Raw genomic sequence first — 15,188 nt, 5'->3', positions numbered from 1 at the left:
AAAAAAAAAAAAAAAAAAAGTAAAAGGAAAATAACAGTGAATCTGTTAATTTAATTAAATAGAAGTCAGGCACAGAGCTCTACTAAATGTTTATTTTCTAACTGTAACTAGTTAAGGGCATTGACAAGTCACTGTGAAAGCCCCTAGTACTAAGGACATTTTGCACAGTACAAAGGACAGAGCAGCTGTTTGAAAATATGTGATTGAACTGATCTAGTTCAATATCCTTTATTTATATATGGCAATACAAATACATTGAGAAGTCAAAGAATTTTCCCAAAGTAGGCAAACAAACCAGAACTAAAACTCAAGTCTTACAAGAGACACACTTTAAGTGCAAAGGACACAATGGTCAAAAGTCAAAAGGTGAGAAAAGATACGCTATGTAAACAACATTACAAAGCTGAAGTGGCAATCACAATATCAGACAAAATAGACTTCAAGTCAAGAATTATCTCTAGAGACGTTGCACAATAATGCAAACATCAATACGTTTGGAAGATATAACAGATAAAATGTTTAATAGCATATCTATGCTATTGTAGGCACTTCTTATTGATTTATTAGGTACTTCTATTCCAATATTTTTCTATACATGTATATTTGCAAATTTGAGGTCATATTACATATATGTATCTATACTAGGTATAGGTCATAGTATTTACATCTACACTATGCATATGTATATATGCTACGGTCCCAAATTTACAAATATACATGTACAGAAAAGATGTTGGAAAAGAAGAATATAAATTTATTAAGAGCCCCATATTTGCAGGGAAGTAAAAGTAATCACAATGTGAGAAAAAAATTAATAAACTGACTACATTTGAAATTAGTCTGGCTGAGTGCGGTGGCTCACACCTGTAATCCCAGCACTTTGGGAGTCTGAGCCAGGCGGATCACAAGGTCAAGAGTTCGAGACCAGCCTGGCCAACCTGGTGAAACCAACCCCGTCTCTACTAAAAATACAAAAATTAGCTGGGCGTGGTGGCAGGCGCCTGTAGTGCCAGCTACTCAGGAGGCTGAGGCAGGAGAATTGCTTGAACCTGAGAGGTAGAGATGGCAGTGAGCTGAGATCGTGCCACAGCACTCCAACCCGGGCGTTGGAGCAAGACTCTCTCAAAACAAAATAAGGAAGAAATTGGTCTGCACTCACCCTTCCCTCCCACCTGAGCTTCTGTCCTCATCTTCTGTCCCCAACATCTTCACAGTCTAGATCCACTGGCAGAAGTTACTGAAATATTTCTTACGGAATTCAGAATACAAGTAAAATATGGTAGAAATTTTATTTTACAAATATGGTAAAATACAAGTAAAATTTCAAAACAAAAATTCAATGTGAATGAAGCCAGCTTGTACCAGGAGAAAACAGCATGAAGGACATGCAGTGAAAGGAACATATATGCCAGTAAAGAGCTACCCTGCTTTTATTTTTGTTTTAGTTATGATTTGTTGTTTTTAGTTTAAAAATTTTTAAATTGACATATAATAACATATACTTAGCAAGAATGGTGTTATATTTTGATACGTGCATACAATGTATAAGGGTTCAATCAGTATAATTCACATATTTGTCACCTCAAACATTTATCATTTCTTTGTGTGGGGAACATTCAAAATCTGCTCTTCTGGCTGGTTGCAAATGTACACTAACTTGTTGTCAAGTAGAGTTATCCTACATTGCTGTATAGAACACTAGAACTTATTTCTCCCATCTAGCCGTAATTTTATATCTGTTAACCAACTTCTTCCCATCTCTTCCACTCTTCTCAGCCTCTTAGTAACCACTATTCTATTCTTCATCCTCCTGTGTGTCTCTTTTTATGCCAGACCCTGCTGTTTTTGGTTACTATACTTTGTGGTATATTTTGAAGTCAGGTAGTGTGATGCTTTTGGCTTTTTTTTTTTAACCCCTCAGGATTGCTTTGGTAATTTGAGGTCCTTTGGGGTTTCATATAAATTTTAGCTTAGTTTATTTATTTTTTTTTTGAAGAGTAGCATGGTGTTTTTTATTCGGAAGACAAACGATGACATTTAGTGGAAGGCCGAGGTCTTATTAAATAAATGCTCATTACAAAGTAGTTCTCAAACAGGATGGAAAGAATTTTTTCCCGGGCTCTCCACCAGAATACAAAATCAAAGTCTGTAGTGACTTTGTGCAAATATGACAGAATTTCATGTATTCATGAACTCATCTCTGAAGAACTCTTATCTAGGTGAAAAAAGATAAAAATATTTTTCTTATCCCCTGCATCTCAATTAAGAGAAGAGCGATTCAGGCCAGATGTAGTAGCTCACACCTGTAACCCCAGCACTTTGGGAGGCCAAGGCAGGTGGATTACCTGAGGTCAGGAGTTCGAGACTAGCCTGACCAACATGGTGAAATACCGACTCTACTAAATACCAATAATAATAATAATTAGCTGGGTGTTATGGCCCATGCCTGTAATCTCAGCCACTTGGGAGGCTGAGGCAGGAGAATTACTTGAATCCTGGAGGTGAAGGTTGCAATGAGCCGAGAGTGTGCCATAGCACCGCAGCCTAGGCAACAAGAGCAAAACTCTGTCTCAAAAAAAATATATAGTAACTGTTCGGCCAGGGTTGTTCATATACATAAGGTGCAAAAGGGTGCTGGCAAGAAGAAAATCAGCAAAGCCTTGCTCAGGGGAGATGTCTTGGAAATCTGCTGTTTTGCAGGTTGATCTATATTTCCAGACAAATGGCCAGAAAGAAGCAGCCACGTGAGAATGGAAGCCTGAGAGAGAAGAGCTGAAAGGGAAACTCTGCCCTGGAGATGGAGCACACAGCTCTGGCCAGCGGCTTATACGGGAGGTCTGCCTCCAGCAACTTCAGTGCTGTCAAGTGGAGTCCAAGTACTCCTCAGAGCCCAGGGTCCCCACAGTACCCAGACGTCATGACTGGACACCTTGCACTTGGCCCTTATGTTGACCCTCGCTCCTGAAATTGCTACATTCCCCCCAGATGTCCACTCCTGACTGAACTGCCTAAAGAAATAGTGCTCACCGATGGAAATGCAAATAGTGACATAAACTGAAGCCTTTGCCTGAAGAAGAGAAAACAAATTAAATAGGATAACAATAAAATAGGCAGCAAAAGAAAACAATTTTGATATCAAAGAATTAAGAGGGGGCTTTAGAAAAACTTTTAAAGGCCTCATATACTTTGCACAATACTCTTAAAATGTGCAGCACAAGTGTGAAGTCGAAGTCGTCTTACGCTGATATACGTTTATGCCAAAGAATGCGATGAACTCATCTTTATTCATTCTAGGAATTAGAATGTAGCTGCACTTTCTACCACCTTATGTGAAATTTAATATAAACATATATTTTTCACAAGTTTTAGTTTAACTTTTTATATTCAAGTCTCTATCAAACAATTGATGAGATTTTTATCCCGATATAATTGAATTTGTAGACTTTTTCCAGTAGCAATTCTCCTTGATATTGTGAATCATCTGAACATGAAAGGTCAACAGGAGGTTGTGTCTGGTTTGTAGAATTATGGATGTCTTTCATTTGCTTCTTGGGCCTTTCTTTTTCAAATACTTCTCTATAAACACATAAACACTTAATAATCGGGAAAAACATAAATAATAGGAAAACAAGCAAATGTTTTATTTGACTTGCTGAAGATAATTAAATTCACCTGATTCAAATCACAACTGTGGTTGCCCACCTGCTACTTCCCCTCAAAGCATCCTCATCACTGATGGGGCTCATCATCTCCCACTCAGTAAGCGCCTCTGATGCTCCTAACGCCAGGCATCACATAGGAGAAAGAGAAACGGTTACCGAGGGGTTTAGAACCAGCAGGACTTTGCCTGTGACGGAGCCACCGGGGTAAACATACTCTTCTTCCTTCATCACTGACGTTTTTTCTGAAGTTGGGGAGAACACACCCTGCGCTGTGTAGGGCCTGGGACAAATAATGTTTTGCAGGGTGGCTATTTACATAAACAATTTGCATCACCCCAAGTCAGTGTGACTGCACCATGCTTGTGGCTTAATCTCTCTCCAGGCTGCTCTCCTGGAAACCCCACAAGTTCCAGCCACAGATACCCCAGGAACACTCCAGAGATACAAGTGCTAGGGCTCCTGGGGTGTCTACAGGGCAGGAGCTGGAGGGTTGGAGAGTTCTCCAAAGAGAAGAAACGGGAACGAGCCCTTGTATGTTCCATAGGGCTTGGGGCAACCCACCCAGTTGGCACTGCCAGGCTTGGCCAATCCCAGGGATGGGAGAAGAACTTGGACATGGGTGAGGAAGAGCCTAGAGTGACATTATGCCATCCATGTCTGTTTCTCTTTGTCCTTCCCTCTTTCTTCCTCTGCCTAGCATTCTAAGTCTCATGGGGAAAAAGTCACAGCACACTTGAGGGAAGGATCCAATGCCCACATCCAAAGCCTTCTTTTTGGCTTCTAATTAGTAAAAAATTTATGTTCTAGTGTGGATCCCAAGTGTTTTGAGTCTCTACACCTCACCTAGCATTATGCAAGCTAGATCAGTCATATTTTCTAACTGTATTGTTTGAGAGGCGGTTCATGGAACCCTGCTATCTAGGTACTGGTGTGTGTGTGTGTGTGTGTGTGTGTGTGTGTGTGTGTGTAACAGCTTTATTGAGATATAATTCACATACCATATGATTCATTCCTTTTAAGTGCACAATTCAGTGGCTTTTAGTATATTCACAGAGTTGTACAACTATCACTGTAAACCATTTTAGATCATTTTCATTACTACAAAAAGAAACCCCACAGCTGCTAGCCATCGGTTTCCAACCCTCTCCCATCAGCTCCTGATATTGACTATTGTTTCTGTCTTAATAGATTAACCTATTCTGGACATTTCATATAACTCATGCAATGTGTGATCTTCCATGACTGGCTTCTTTCACTCAACGCAATGTCTGCAAGTTTCTTTCGTTGATGTCATTGCATGTATCAATACTGCATTCTTTTGTGTGGTAAAATAAACAAAACACAAAATTCACCATTTAAAATCTTTTATGGCGTACAATTCAGTGGCACTGAGTTTGTTCACAATGTTATGCCACCGTCACTACTACCTGGTTCCAGAACATTGTCGTCATTCCTAAAGGAAAACGCTGACTCATTAAGAAGTCACTCCCCGTCACTTACTTCCTCCTCCCAGCCCCTGGTAACCACTAAGCTGCTTTCTGTCTCTATTAGTTTGCTTATTCTGGACATCTCGTATAAATTGCATCAGACAATATTAACCATTTTGTGACTGACTTCCTTGTCTAGCATATTTTCAAGGTTATTCATGTTGTACCAAGTATCAATACTTCATTCCTTCTCAGTGCTGAATAATATTCTCTGGTAGAGACATACAGTGCCACATTTTATTTTTCCATTAATCAGTTGAGGGACATGGGTGTTGTTTACACTTTTTGGCTGCTAGGAGCAATGCTGCTATGAACATTCATGTATACATCTTCACGTTGACTTATGCTTTAATTTCTCTTGGGCATTACCCAGACATGGAGCCTCTACCTTTTCTATTCTTCTCCTAGGTGGCCCACTGTGTCTTTATAAGAACAGAACAATTTAGGACCTACCATATCCTTGAAATAACAAGGACAAATCCTCCAAACATGAAAATAAATGGAGAAGTTCCACATGGGGAGGGTAACTGGATCTTGTGTCTCCAACTCCTGTTCCCCAAGATTGACACCCTCTTGGGGGTTCTTAGCTTGCACAGCCGCCCCCTGCTGATGGCAGACTGGGCACAGCTCCCTCTCTTTGATGCTCTGACCCCGGATGGATTCCATTCGGGTGATATGAGTGCAAACTGAAATGGTTAAAGTAAGACTTCACTGAGGGTTATATTAGTCTGTATTCATATTGCTAGAGAGAAATATCTGAGATTGGGTAATTTATGAAGAAAAGAGGTTTAATTGGCTCTCAGTTCTGCAGGTTGTACAGGAAGCATGATGATCTGCTCGGCTTCTGGGGAGGCCCTGGGACGCTTACAATCATGGCAGAAGACAAAGGGGGAGCAGGCACATCATATGGTCAGAGCCGGAGCAAGGCGGTAAAGGGGGGCTGCTGCACACTTTGAACAACCAGATCTCATGAAGTCGCTATCATGAGGACAGCACCAATGAAATGGTGCTAAACTGTTCAAGAGAAATCCACCCCCACGATCCAATCACCTTCCACCAGGTCCCACCTCCAACACTGGGGATTACATTTCAATATGAGATTTGGGCAGGGACACGGAGTCAAACTCCATCAGGCTTCAAAGAAAAATGGAAACTGATCAAGATAGCATCTACATAATAATGTGGTTTAAAACGCACAATGTATTCCCTTTAAACAGGGGGCCCGTCATAACTCCTTTCCAGCCTAGCTGCAGGCTTGCCTCCACGAGGCAGGGGGCATCCAAGTGTTTCCCCAGACACAACGGGATTCCTCCATGTCTGGACCAAGAGGGTGGGGCTCTGAGTGGGGCAGGAGCCCCAACTCCTGTCTATATGGTCCAGCTGGGAGATTAGCAAGACAGACATCCACTCAAGAGGAAGTCCCATCCACTCATAGAGGGCAGCATTATTCATAGTCTCAATGATGTCAAAATGCCTCACACTAAGCCTGATATCCCATGAGAGATGGACACATGGCAGAGAGGGGGATGGCTTCTGTGCTATTATCTGCTTGAGAAGCCAGGTAGTGAAGTAGCTAGTCAACACATTCTTTATAAAAGGAGAAGCTACACCAAATGAAGTCCAGGTTGTATCAGGAGAAAGCTATTTCTTTGCATGGAGAAAAGGTAAGAAAATAATCAGATAGATAATGGCAGAAGCAGCAAACTGAGACCCGAGATGGTACCTTATAGCACTTGCTATGGAAAAATACTTTTGTATGTTTTAGAGGAAAGATCTGACCTCTGCAGCTGCTCTCTGTGCCAGGTAAAGTGGATCCCACTATGAATACAGTCATGTGAACAGTAGCACAGTAACTCATATTTCATTGGCTCATCACCTGCAAACCAGTCTCCTCCCAAATCTTAACAAGAGTCGTCCTGGTATGTGTCATACATTCATGAACAAGTCCACTCCCTCAGTGCTGCCACTGCTCTGCAGGGCACCATACTGTCTCTGCCATGCTGTCAGGCATGACAGCTGCAGCACCAGACCCCTCGGAGTCCCCTGCACATGTGGTCTGCAGAGAGGTGGGGAGAATGTGCAGTTATTGGCAGAGCAGTTCCTTCGCTCAGCATGACTACCTTCTCTTCTCCTACCACCCCTCCACGGTGGTACTGGGGACAGAAACCCTGTTTTCTACTCTTTCATGACCAGTCAGCTGCGGCCACAACGGAGACACCGGGGAGGCACAGAAAAACAGGTGACTGTGCTTCTAGGTCCTAGAGAGGCAGTCACTGTGCACATGAAGGGGCCACCCTGCAAAGCCAGGGGCTCCATCACATGGAGAAGAGCAGAGGGAGTAGGGCCCTGCAGGCCAGTGCTGCCACTGGGGATCAGGGTGGACGCAAGCAAAGAGCAGGCAGGGCTTCAGTGGTGTGTTGAGTGTCACTAATATTACAGGAACATTATTCAATGACAACTGTTAAAGCACAGGATCTTAATTTGTTTTCTGTTCCTTATAATACCTGACACTAGGTCATTTATAAAGAAAAGGAATTTCTTTTTTACAGCTTTGGAGTCGGAGAAGGCCGGGGTCAAAGGGCCACACCTGGCAGGGCCTTCTTGCTGAGGGAGTCTCTGCAGTCTCAAGGTGGCACAGAGCAGCTCACAGCGAGAGGGTGAGTGTGCCAGTTCAGGTGTTCCTTCTTCATGTAGAGCCACTCCCCACTCCCGAGACAACCCACTAACCCATTCATCCACGAGTGCATTACTGTCACATTGGGGATTAAGTCTCAACATGACTTTTAGAGAGAAAAAATATTCACACCATTCACAGCACACAGTAAGGCTGACTTTATTGAGGACCATGGTGATAGGTATGTAGACCACCACAGTGAGATTTTGCAGTGGGGGGAGAAATATTGAGCTTAATTCCCAATGCAAGTGGAAATGGATAGCCAAGAAGCAAGGTGGGCGTGACTGCATGGAAAATTACTAAGAGACAACATGAGGGGCAAGGTGGGTTCTGACTAATCTTATCTAATAGGCTTCTTGCTGAACGCAGGCCAGGCTGATCCGACATCACCTAGGGGATGGTGAGGGATGGGGAATCTGTTAAATAATGGGGGTGATCAGATATTAGATGGTGGTTTTTGCTCAGGTGACTAGCAAGGCTCTTTGCTAAATCTGGATTTTATAAGGAAATGTGCAGATGGGCCTTGGAGAAGAAGATTCAGGAACCTGACTAGTTTGGTAGAGCAACGACTTTCTGTCACTAGGTCACAATCCGGGAGGGCAGTAAGGGGAACTGTGGCAGGGCCAGCTCACCATCCTGGAGCACCTGGCCACCTGGGATGGGGGGAAGTGGGGGACGCTCACTGCCTGTTTTTGGTGTTGAGGCTGAAGGGAAGCATGAAGTTTTGAAATATATACTACATGCCCCACGTGGTTCTGACCCGGCGCCCGCAGTTCTCAGCATCATACATTCTAGCCCTGCAGGTAGCTGAGGCTCGGTTCCCGGGACAGAGGCTTGTGCCTGACTCTGGGATAAAGAAAAGAGCCGGGGCTGTCTGCGGGGCCCCAGGGCTCAGCGATGGCTGAACCCCACGCTCTCACGGAGCCCTCCGTGTCCCAGGTTTTCCATCATCTTCCTGTCCCTCACATTTGGAGCACTCCAGATGAAGCTGTCCTGACGGGTGGGTGATGTTTTGCTGGGAGGCGCCCAGCTCAGCTCCTCCTGTCTCAGGCCCCACTCGGTGGGGAGCCGCCGCAGTGTTCACCGCTGCCTTGCACCCCGAAACACCCCTCCGTGCCCCCCAGCGACCTTCCGCCTCCGGGTTCCTCTCTGCCTCGCTGCCTGCTATGGCTTTAGAACCCAGCTCACGCTCGGCGGCGTTTGGGCAGCCACGTTTGGTGCTGGGGAATGGAAGAGGATGACACCGCCTACGTCGACTTATATTTTCAAGGATGAGCACACCCTCCCTTGGTAGCCACTTCCGAGCCCGGCAGCTTCCCCGGGTGCTGCTCCGCCCCGCGCCCGCAGCCTGAGTGGCGCCCCAGATCTCAAGCTGGTGCCACGATGCCACCTTCTCCCACAACGTGTCATTTGACTGTCTTTGAAAGAAAGGTCGGTTGCCAGGGGTCTTCACGACTCCTCGGGTGTGTTTTGGGCCGGCATGTATGTCCTCTTGTCCTTCTCTTACACAGAAGAGTGGGGAGGGTGTTCTAAGAATTTGGCTTGACCTAAGGAAAATAAAGTTATAATGTCAAGGCACTGACCAAGGTCTCAAGAACGGCCATGGGGGAAGATAGCCCTGGGTGTGAAAGGGCCTCAGAAGGCATCCCACGTGCTCTGCATTTAAAAAGCCCCCAGGAGACAGGAGGCTGAAAAAACGGAACCTGCCACTTCTCCATAAAATAGTGTCAGTGAGCTGTCCAGGAGGGCAGGTGTTCTGCCGATCAGGCAGCATTTAGGAAAATATGCCGATTCCTTAAATTGGGTTTCGATTTTTCAGTTTTTGAAAATATCGATTTTCTTTAGGGCAGGTTTGTGTACTTGCCAACAGTTACACCTTATCCACCAACAGACTGCAGGAAGAAGAGACTATCTTCACCTCCCTTCCGGGTAGGAAAGCTCAGAGTTCAGTAGGCCTAGCCTAACAAAGCCCGCGGTGGCGTGGTACTCTAAACTGAGGCTTTGAGACATCGACTGTGGGTTATTTTGCCTCGTTAAGTCCCTGCGGTGCGAGAGGGATGGCTCCTAAAGCATGTCCACATCAGTAGCTCCTGGACTGGATTTCCCTACATCGTGTAGGTATGAAAATTTGGTGGGAGACACGATGCCAGGAAAGAGGAAAGGAGCAGAAACGTGGAACTAAGGGGATGCTGCTGTAATAGTCATCCTGTTGTATCTGTTCTGTTTCCCTGAACTTTGAAGACGGTTATGCTGAGTAACGCCTTTAAAATTATTTTCTTCTACACTGTAATTTCCCATGGTCCTATTTTTAGAAGGGTGTGTTTCTCATGTCCAGCCCTTTGGGGTTGGAGGGACACTAGAAGAGGTAGTGGGATGACACCAGACTTCCCCACATTCTCCACTGAGGCCACAGAGGCAGGAGGGACTGAGCCTTCCCTGTGCTCGGCACTGTTTTTCTTCATCATGTCACTTTTTACATTACATTAACGTTTATCTTGCTTGCTTCCAGAAAAGCTCCCACATCAGCTATGCTGTAATCCTTGCTTTTCTCACTCACTAACTGGGAATTCCCAGAGAGCAAAAACTATCTTTTAAATCTAGTTCTTCATCACCTAGTACCATGTGGCGCCCAATCAATGTTTATTGAGTGGAAGAAAACCGGAATAAGACATTTTCCTCAAGGAGCAGAAATCATTACATGTATTTGGTTCTAAACAAATAATGAAAATAAAAAGAACCAATGATAACAATCACATCACGATTATATAAATGCAAAGATCTGGTTGTGTCCTTTTTGTAATAGATACTATGCTCTTGGCCAATTAACACTGGAGGACTCTTTCTGGTCAACAACATATTTGGATAATTAAGTATGCTTTCATTTTATGTCCTGGTACCAAAGATGTCCATTTATTCATGACGAAGGGACTGAACATAAAACATAAAAAGAAAAAAAAAAAAAGGCCTGTGGCTCCTCCTCCCAGACACCCCCCTCCAACAATGATGAATAGGAGGGACTGTTCCCTCCCCCATCCCCCGGGAGACTAGCCTTGCAGTGTTTTAGGCTGTTTTGAAATTCTGTTCTTTAGACTTTTTTCTTCCTTAATATCAAAGCTGGAGTTGCCGCTGTTCCTTCGGGCTGGTGCAGCAGGGGCCGGTGAAATGCGGCTGACGACGGCGCGCCGGCGGCTGCGCTCGCCCCGATCGGCGGCGCGCACACACCTTGAGTGACAGCAAGCTCTTCTCTACAGGTTTTCCCCGGGGCAGCGTGGCCCTCGCAGGCGTTCGGTTTTCTCTGGAAATCGCCGAGGGGGCTCGTCCTCAGGAGAGGGGCCCGGCGCAGCGATCCCAACCCGGGGACTCAGCCCTGGGCGGTGCGCGCCGCCGCGGACGGGCTCTGCGGGCCGCGGGAAGGTGCGGGGAGGCGCCAGCAGGCTGAGCCTCGGGGCGCTCCCGCGAGCCCGCTCCTCCCCGCCGGGCGCAGGGCAGAGACGCGCGCAGCGCCTCCGCGGCCGCCCGATGTGCGAGCCGCCCGCGACTAGGCAGGCCCCGCGCAGAGGCCCCGCTCCCCCCGCCAGCTCGCGGCCTCGCTCCTCCTAGAGGACTCTCAGCGTGAGCCCCGGGAGGAGGAGGCGGCGGCGGGACAAGCCGCAGCGCCGGGGCAGGAGGTTTGTCCCCGCCCGCGCGCCGTACCGCGGCGGAGATGGGCGAAACCATGTCAAAGAGGCTGAAGCTGCATCTGGGAGGGGAGGCAGAGATGGAGGAACGGGCGTTCGCCAACCCTTTCCCGGACTACGAGGCCGCCGCCGGGGCGCTGCTCGCCTCCGGAGCGGCCGAAGAGACAGGATATGTTCGTCCCCCGGCCTCTACGGACGAGCCCGGCCTCCCTTTTCATCAGGACGGGAAGGTGAGTCGGCGGCCGGGACGCACTGGCGCCTGAGGGGGAGCGCAGCGGTGGTAGCGTCCACCCTCCGCCAAGCTTGACGTCACAGGCGCGCGCCGCGCTCGAGAGGGCCTCGGGCGGGAGGGCGCTGGACGGTAGCGCCCGGTGCTTGGCTTCGGGCCTTCGCGGTGAGCGGCGCTCAGGGGCCGTGGGCATCAGCTGCGTGAGCCGCGTTCCCGCAGCTTGGCGCCTGGAGGTGACTGCGAGGCCCGAGCGGCGGTTAGCCGTGCAGGTTTGTGCACCTGCGAGGCCCGCGGACACCCCTCGCCCCTGAGCGGCGGAGCGCTCCGCGGGCGACCTGCTCCTGACCCATGGCCCGGTGGCTGGCTTTCCTTGGCCGTGTCTGGAGTCTGGGCCCCCGCCGTCACAGAAACGTCCTTGTAGATTCATTACTGTGTGCCCCGGAATAGGAAGCAGGTGTAGGGAGGCCCAGCTTCACCCTCCGGGGGTCCGGAGCTGGGCCAGAGTTACATTGACATAAAACAGATTAACAGGAGAAAAACATACGCATCTCTTGCATGTGGTTTATGTGAAAAGGACACACATAAGTGGAAAAGCCCAAGAGCGTTTATGCTAGGCGGAACCAAGAGCGGCAGCTGTGGGACATAACTGAGGTGTGCGGGGACACTAGCGGAAGATGGAACCGTTTGAACCGCGTCTGGGTAGAAATCTCCCCTTTGACTGCCCGGCTCTGGCACTCAGTGTTTCTTCGCTGCTGCTGTAGGGAGGCCATCTTTTACAGTTTTGTCTTCTGCTTATAGGAAGAAAAGGGGCAGTTTAGAGCACTCCTGTTTTTCAAGTGCTTTTAGCTCAAAATAATCCTTATGCCAGAGAAACTTTTGGGGCGGCATACCCTGGTCACCCTTCACGGGCTATCTGAACAAAGTGTAACGTGGAAGGCAAAAAGCAGAATTAAAGGAAGATTGAGTATCAGCACAACTGTTTTCATGCTTGGTAAAACTGTACCTTTATCAGGTTTTCTTTTTCCACTGAAGTACGTGTTCCAAGGTGCACTTCATCTCCCTGGATCCCCGTGTACTGTATTTCATATTTGTAAAGGGACAAGGTGGCTAAAACACGGTAATTTTGAAAGAGCCGTTTGGTCTGAATATAGAACCTGTATTCTATATTCAGACCAAATATAGTCTGAATATTCTATATTCAGACTATATTTGTGACCTCTCTCTCTTTTCTTGAATGTGGTTAAAAACTGGAAACAGGCCTGGCGCAGTGGTTCACGCCAGCAATCCCAGCACTTTGGGAGGCGGAGGCGGGCTGATTGCTTAAGCCCAGCAGTTGGAGGCCAGCATGGCGAAACCCCATCTCTACAAAAACGAAAATTAACCGAGTGTGGTGTCACATACCTGTTGTCCCAGCTACTCGGGAGGGAGAATCGTTTGAACCTGGGAGGTTGAGGGAGCCGAGATTGCACCACTGCACTCCATCTAACTCATGGGGCTGTGTCTGAATTAGATGAAGCATGTAAATTGCCTAGCAAACTGCTTGATGTGGTACCTTAAGCAGGGCCTCAATAAATGTTAACGTCTTCCTTTTGATGATTTAAAGTTAACACGGTTTAGAATTCATATGTCAATATTGGTTTTTCTCTGGATTTCTTTTATTTTTACATACAAATATGTATTTCGTCGTGGCTTTAGTGTTTAATTTTTTTAATAACAAAGATAAATCTCTGGCAAGCATTGAAAAAACTATCCATCATTCATTCTTATTACCAGTTGCTATCTCAATACTATCCTTGGAGTAAGTAGGTTACTGCAATGTTTAGTGAAAGGTAAGTGAAATGAACTCTTGATATGAGAATAATAATACAATAATAATGATAAAGACATGGGAAGCAGGTGAGTTTCATTTGCAACCTCACAGGAGATAAACACTAATTGAACTCTAAGTTCTGTAACTGCATATTTTTCTTTTTACCCTTTCTATCTGGATAAATGTGATTTTGACCTCAGCTATATACCTGATTTATGTTTAAAAGAAAATTAGACTACAGGTAGTTAATAGGGCTTGTGATATTTCTGCAATGAAATGATAAGTTGCAGTGGAGACCTATGCTACTGGTTGTGAGTATATGCTAAAGAAAGGGAGAAATGGACATCATACTATTCTTGAATGTGAAGATGAGAGCACATTGAAGGGAGAGAGGGACAGTGGTTTTAAAAGGTGGAAAGACTGCTTCTTGGTTATTGGAAAGTCATCAGATACAGTTAATATGATATGAACTCCACTGTCCTCCCTATTAATATTTTTATGATTGACAGATCATTAAATTTTTAACTGGCCAGGCACAGTGGCTCACGCCTGTAATCCCAGCACTTTGGGAGGCCAAGGTGGGCAGATCATGAGGTCAAGAGATCCTGACCATCCTGGCCAACATGGTGAAACCCCATCTCTACTAAAAATACAAAAATTAGCTGGGCATGGTGAGGCGCGCCTGTAGTCCCAGCTACTTGGGAGGCTGACACAGGAGAATCACTTGAACCTGGGAGGCGGAGGTTGCAGTAAGCCAAGGTTATGCCACTGCACTCCAGCCTGGTGACAGAGCAAGACTCTGTCTCAAAAAAAAAAAAAAATTAAAAATATGTTAAGAATGCAATTAGAGGATATAAAATTATGCATTGTTTTTGATAGACATGAAAGTTCATGCTAATATGAGTTTGTGTCCCCCACCAAAAAAAAAGGTATTGAAGGTTGAAGTCCTAACCCACGGGAACCTCAGAATGTGACATTTGGAAGTAAGGTCATGGCAGATGTGATTAGTTAAGGTGAGGTCATACTGGAATATGGTGGGCTCTTAATCCAATATGACTGGTGTTCTAATATGAAGAAAAGAGAGCCAGGTGTGATGGCTTATGCCTGTAATACCAGCACTTTGGGAGGCTGAGGCAGGAGGATCGCTTGAGGACAGGAGTTCGAGACTAGCTTGGGCGACATAGTGAGACCCTGTCTGTTTTAAAAAAAAAAAAAAAATGAGAAGACAGAGACATAGGGAGAGAGAAGATGGCCATGTGACGATGGAGGCAAAGATTGGGATTGCCAGCCAACACCAAAGCCAGAAGAGGCAAGGAAAGATTCTCCTCTGTAGGTTTGACCCGCAGGGAGCGTCGCCCTGTTGACATGTGGATTCTGGACTTGTAGCTTCCAGAGCTATGAGAAAATAAATTTCTGTGGTTTTAAGCTACCCAGTTTGTGGAACTTTGTGTTACCCCTAGGGTAACTTGTTAATTTGTAAATTAAGCATTGAATAACTTTCTCTCCATGATGTGTGCTGTTACTAAGTAAGAATGACAAAAATCTACCAACACACTAACAGTTTATTACTAAGTATTCTTTAAGTTATTTACTCTATTTCATTTTAGGTCAGCTGCCTAGATGTGTGGTGTGATCTGTCAATAAAATTA

General features: G+C 46.0%; 1 protein-coding gene across 2 annotated transcripts in view; it reads left to right on the top strand.

The window, feature by feature from the left end:
• The first annotated feature begins 10,803 nt into the window (after positions 1 to 10,803).
• Positions 10,804 to 15,188, top strand: part of LANCL2 (LanC like 2) — a 62,905-nt gene continuing 58,520 nt past the window's right edge. The window contains exon 1 of one of the 2 annotated variants that reach the window (XM_017516420.2): positions 10,804 to 11,730. In XM_017516420.2, the coding sequence (XP_017371909.1) occupies positions 11,527 to 11,730 (204 nt within the window). In that variant the 5' untranslated portion in view covers positions 10,804 to 11,526. The remainder of the gene's footprint in view (positions 11,731 to 15,188) is intronic. The other variant, XM_017516421.2, reaches the window with a different exon arrangement.

The sequence above is a fragment of the Cebus imitator genome, unplaced genomic scaffold, assembly GCF_001604975.1.
Source record: "Cebus imitator isolate Cc_AM_T3 unplaced genomic scaffold, Cebus_imitator-1.0 Scaffold586, whole genome shotgun sequence".
NCBI classification, from domain to species: domain Eukaryota; kingdom Metazoa; phylum Chordata; class Mammalia; order Primates; family Cebidae; genus Cebus; species Cebus imitator.
This window is presented reverse-complemented; position numbering and strand designations above follow the sequence as displayed.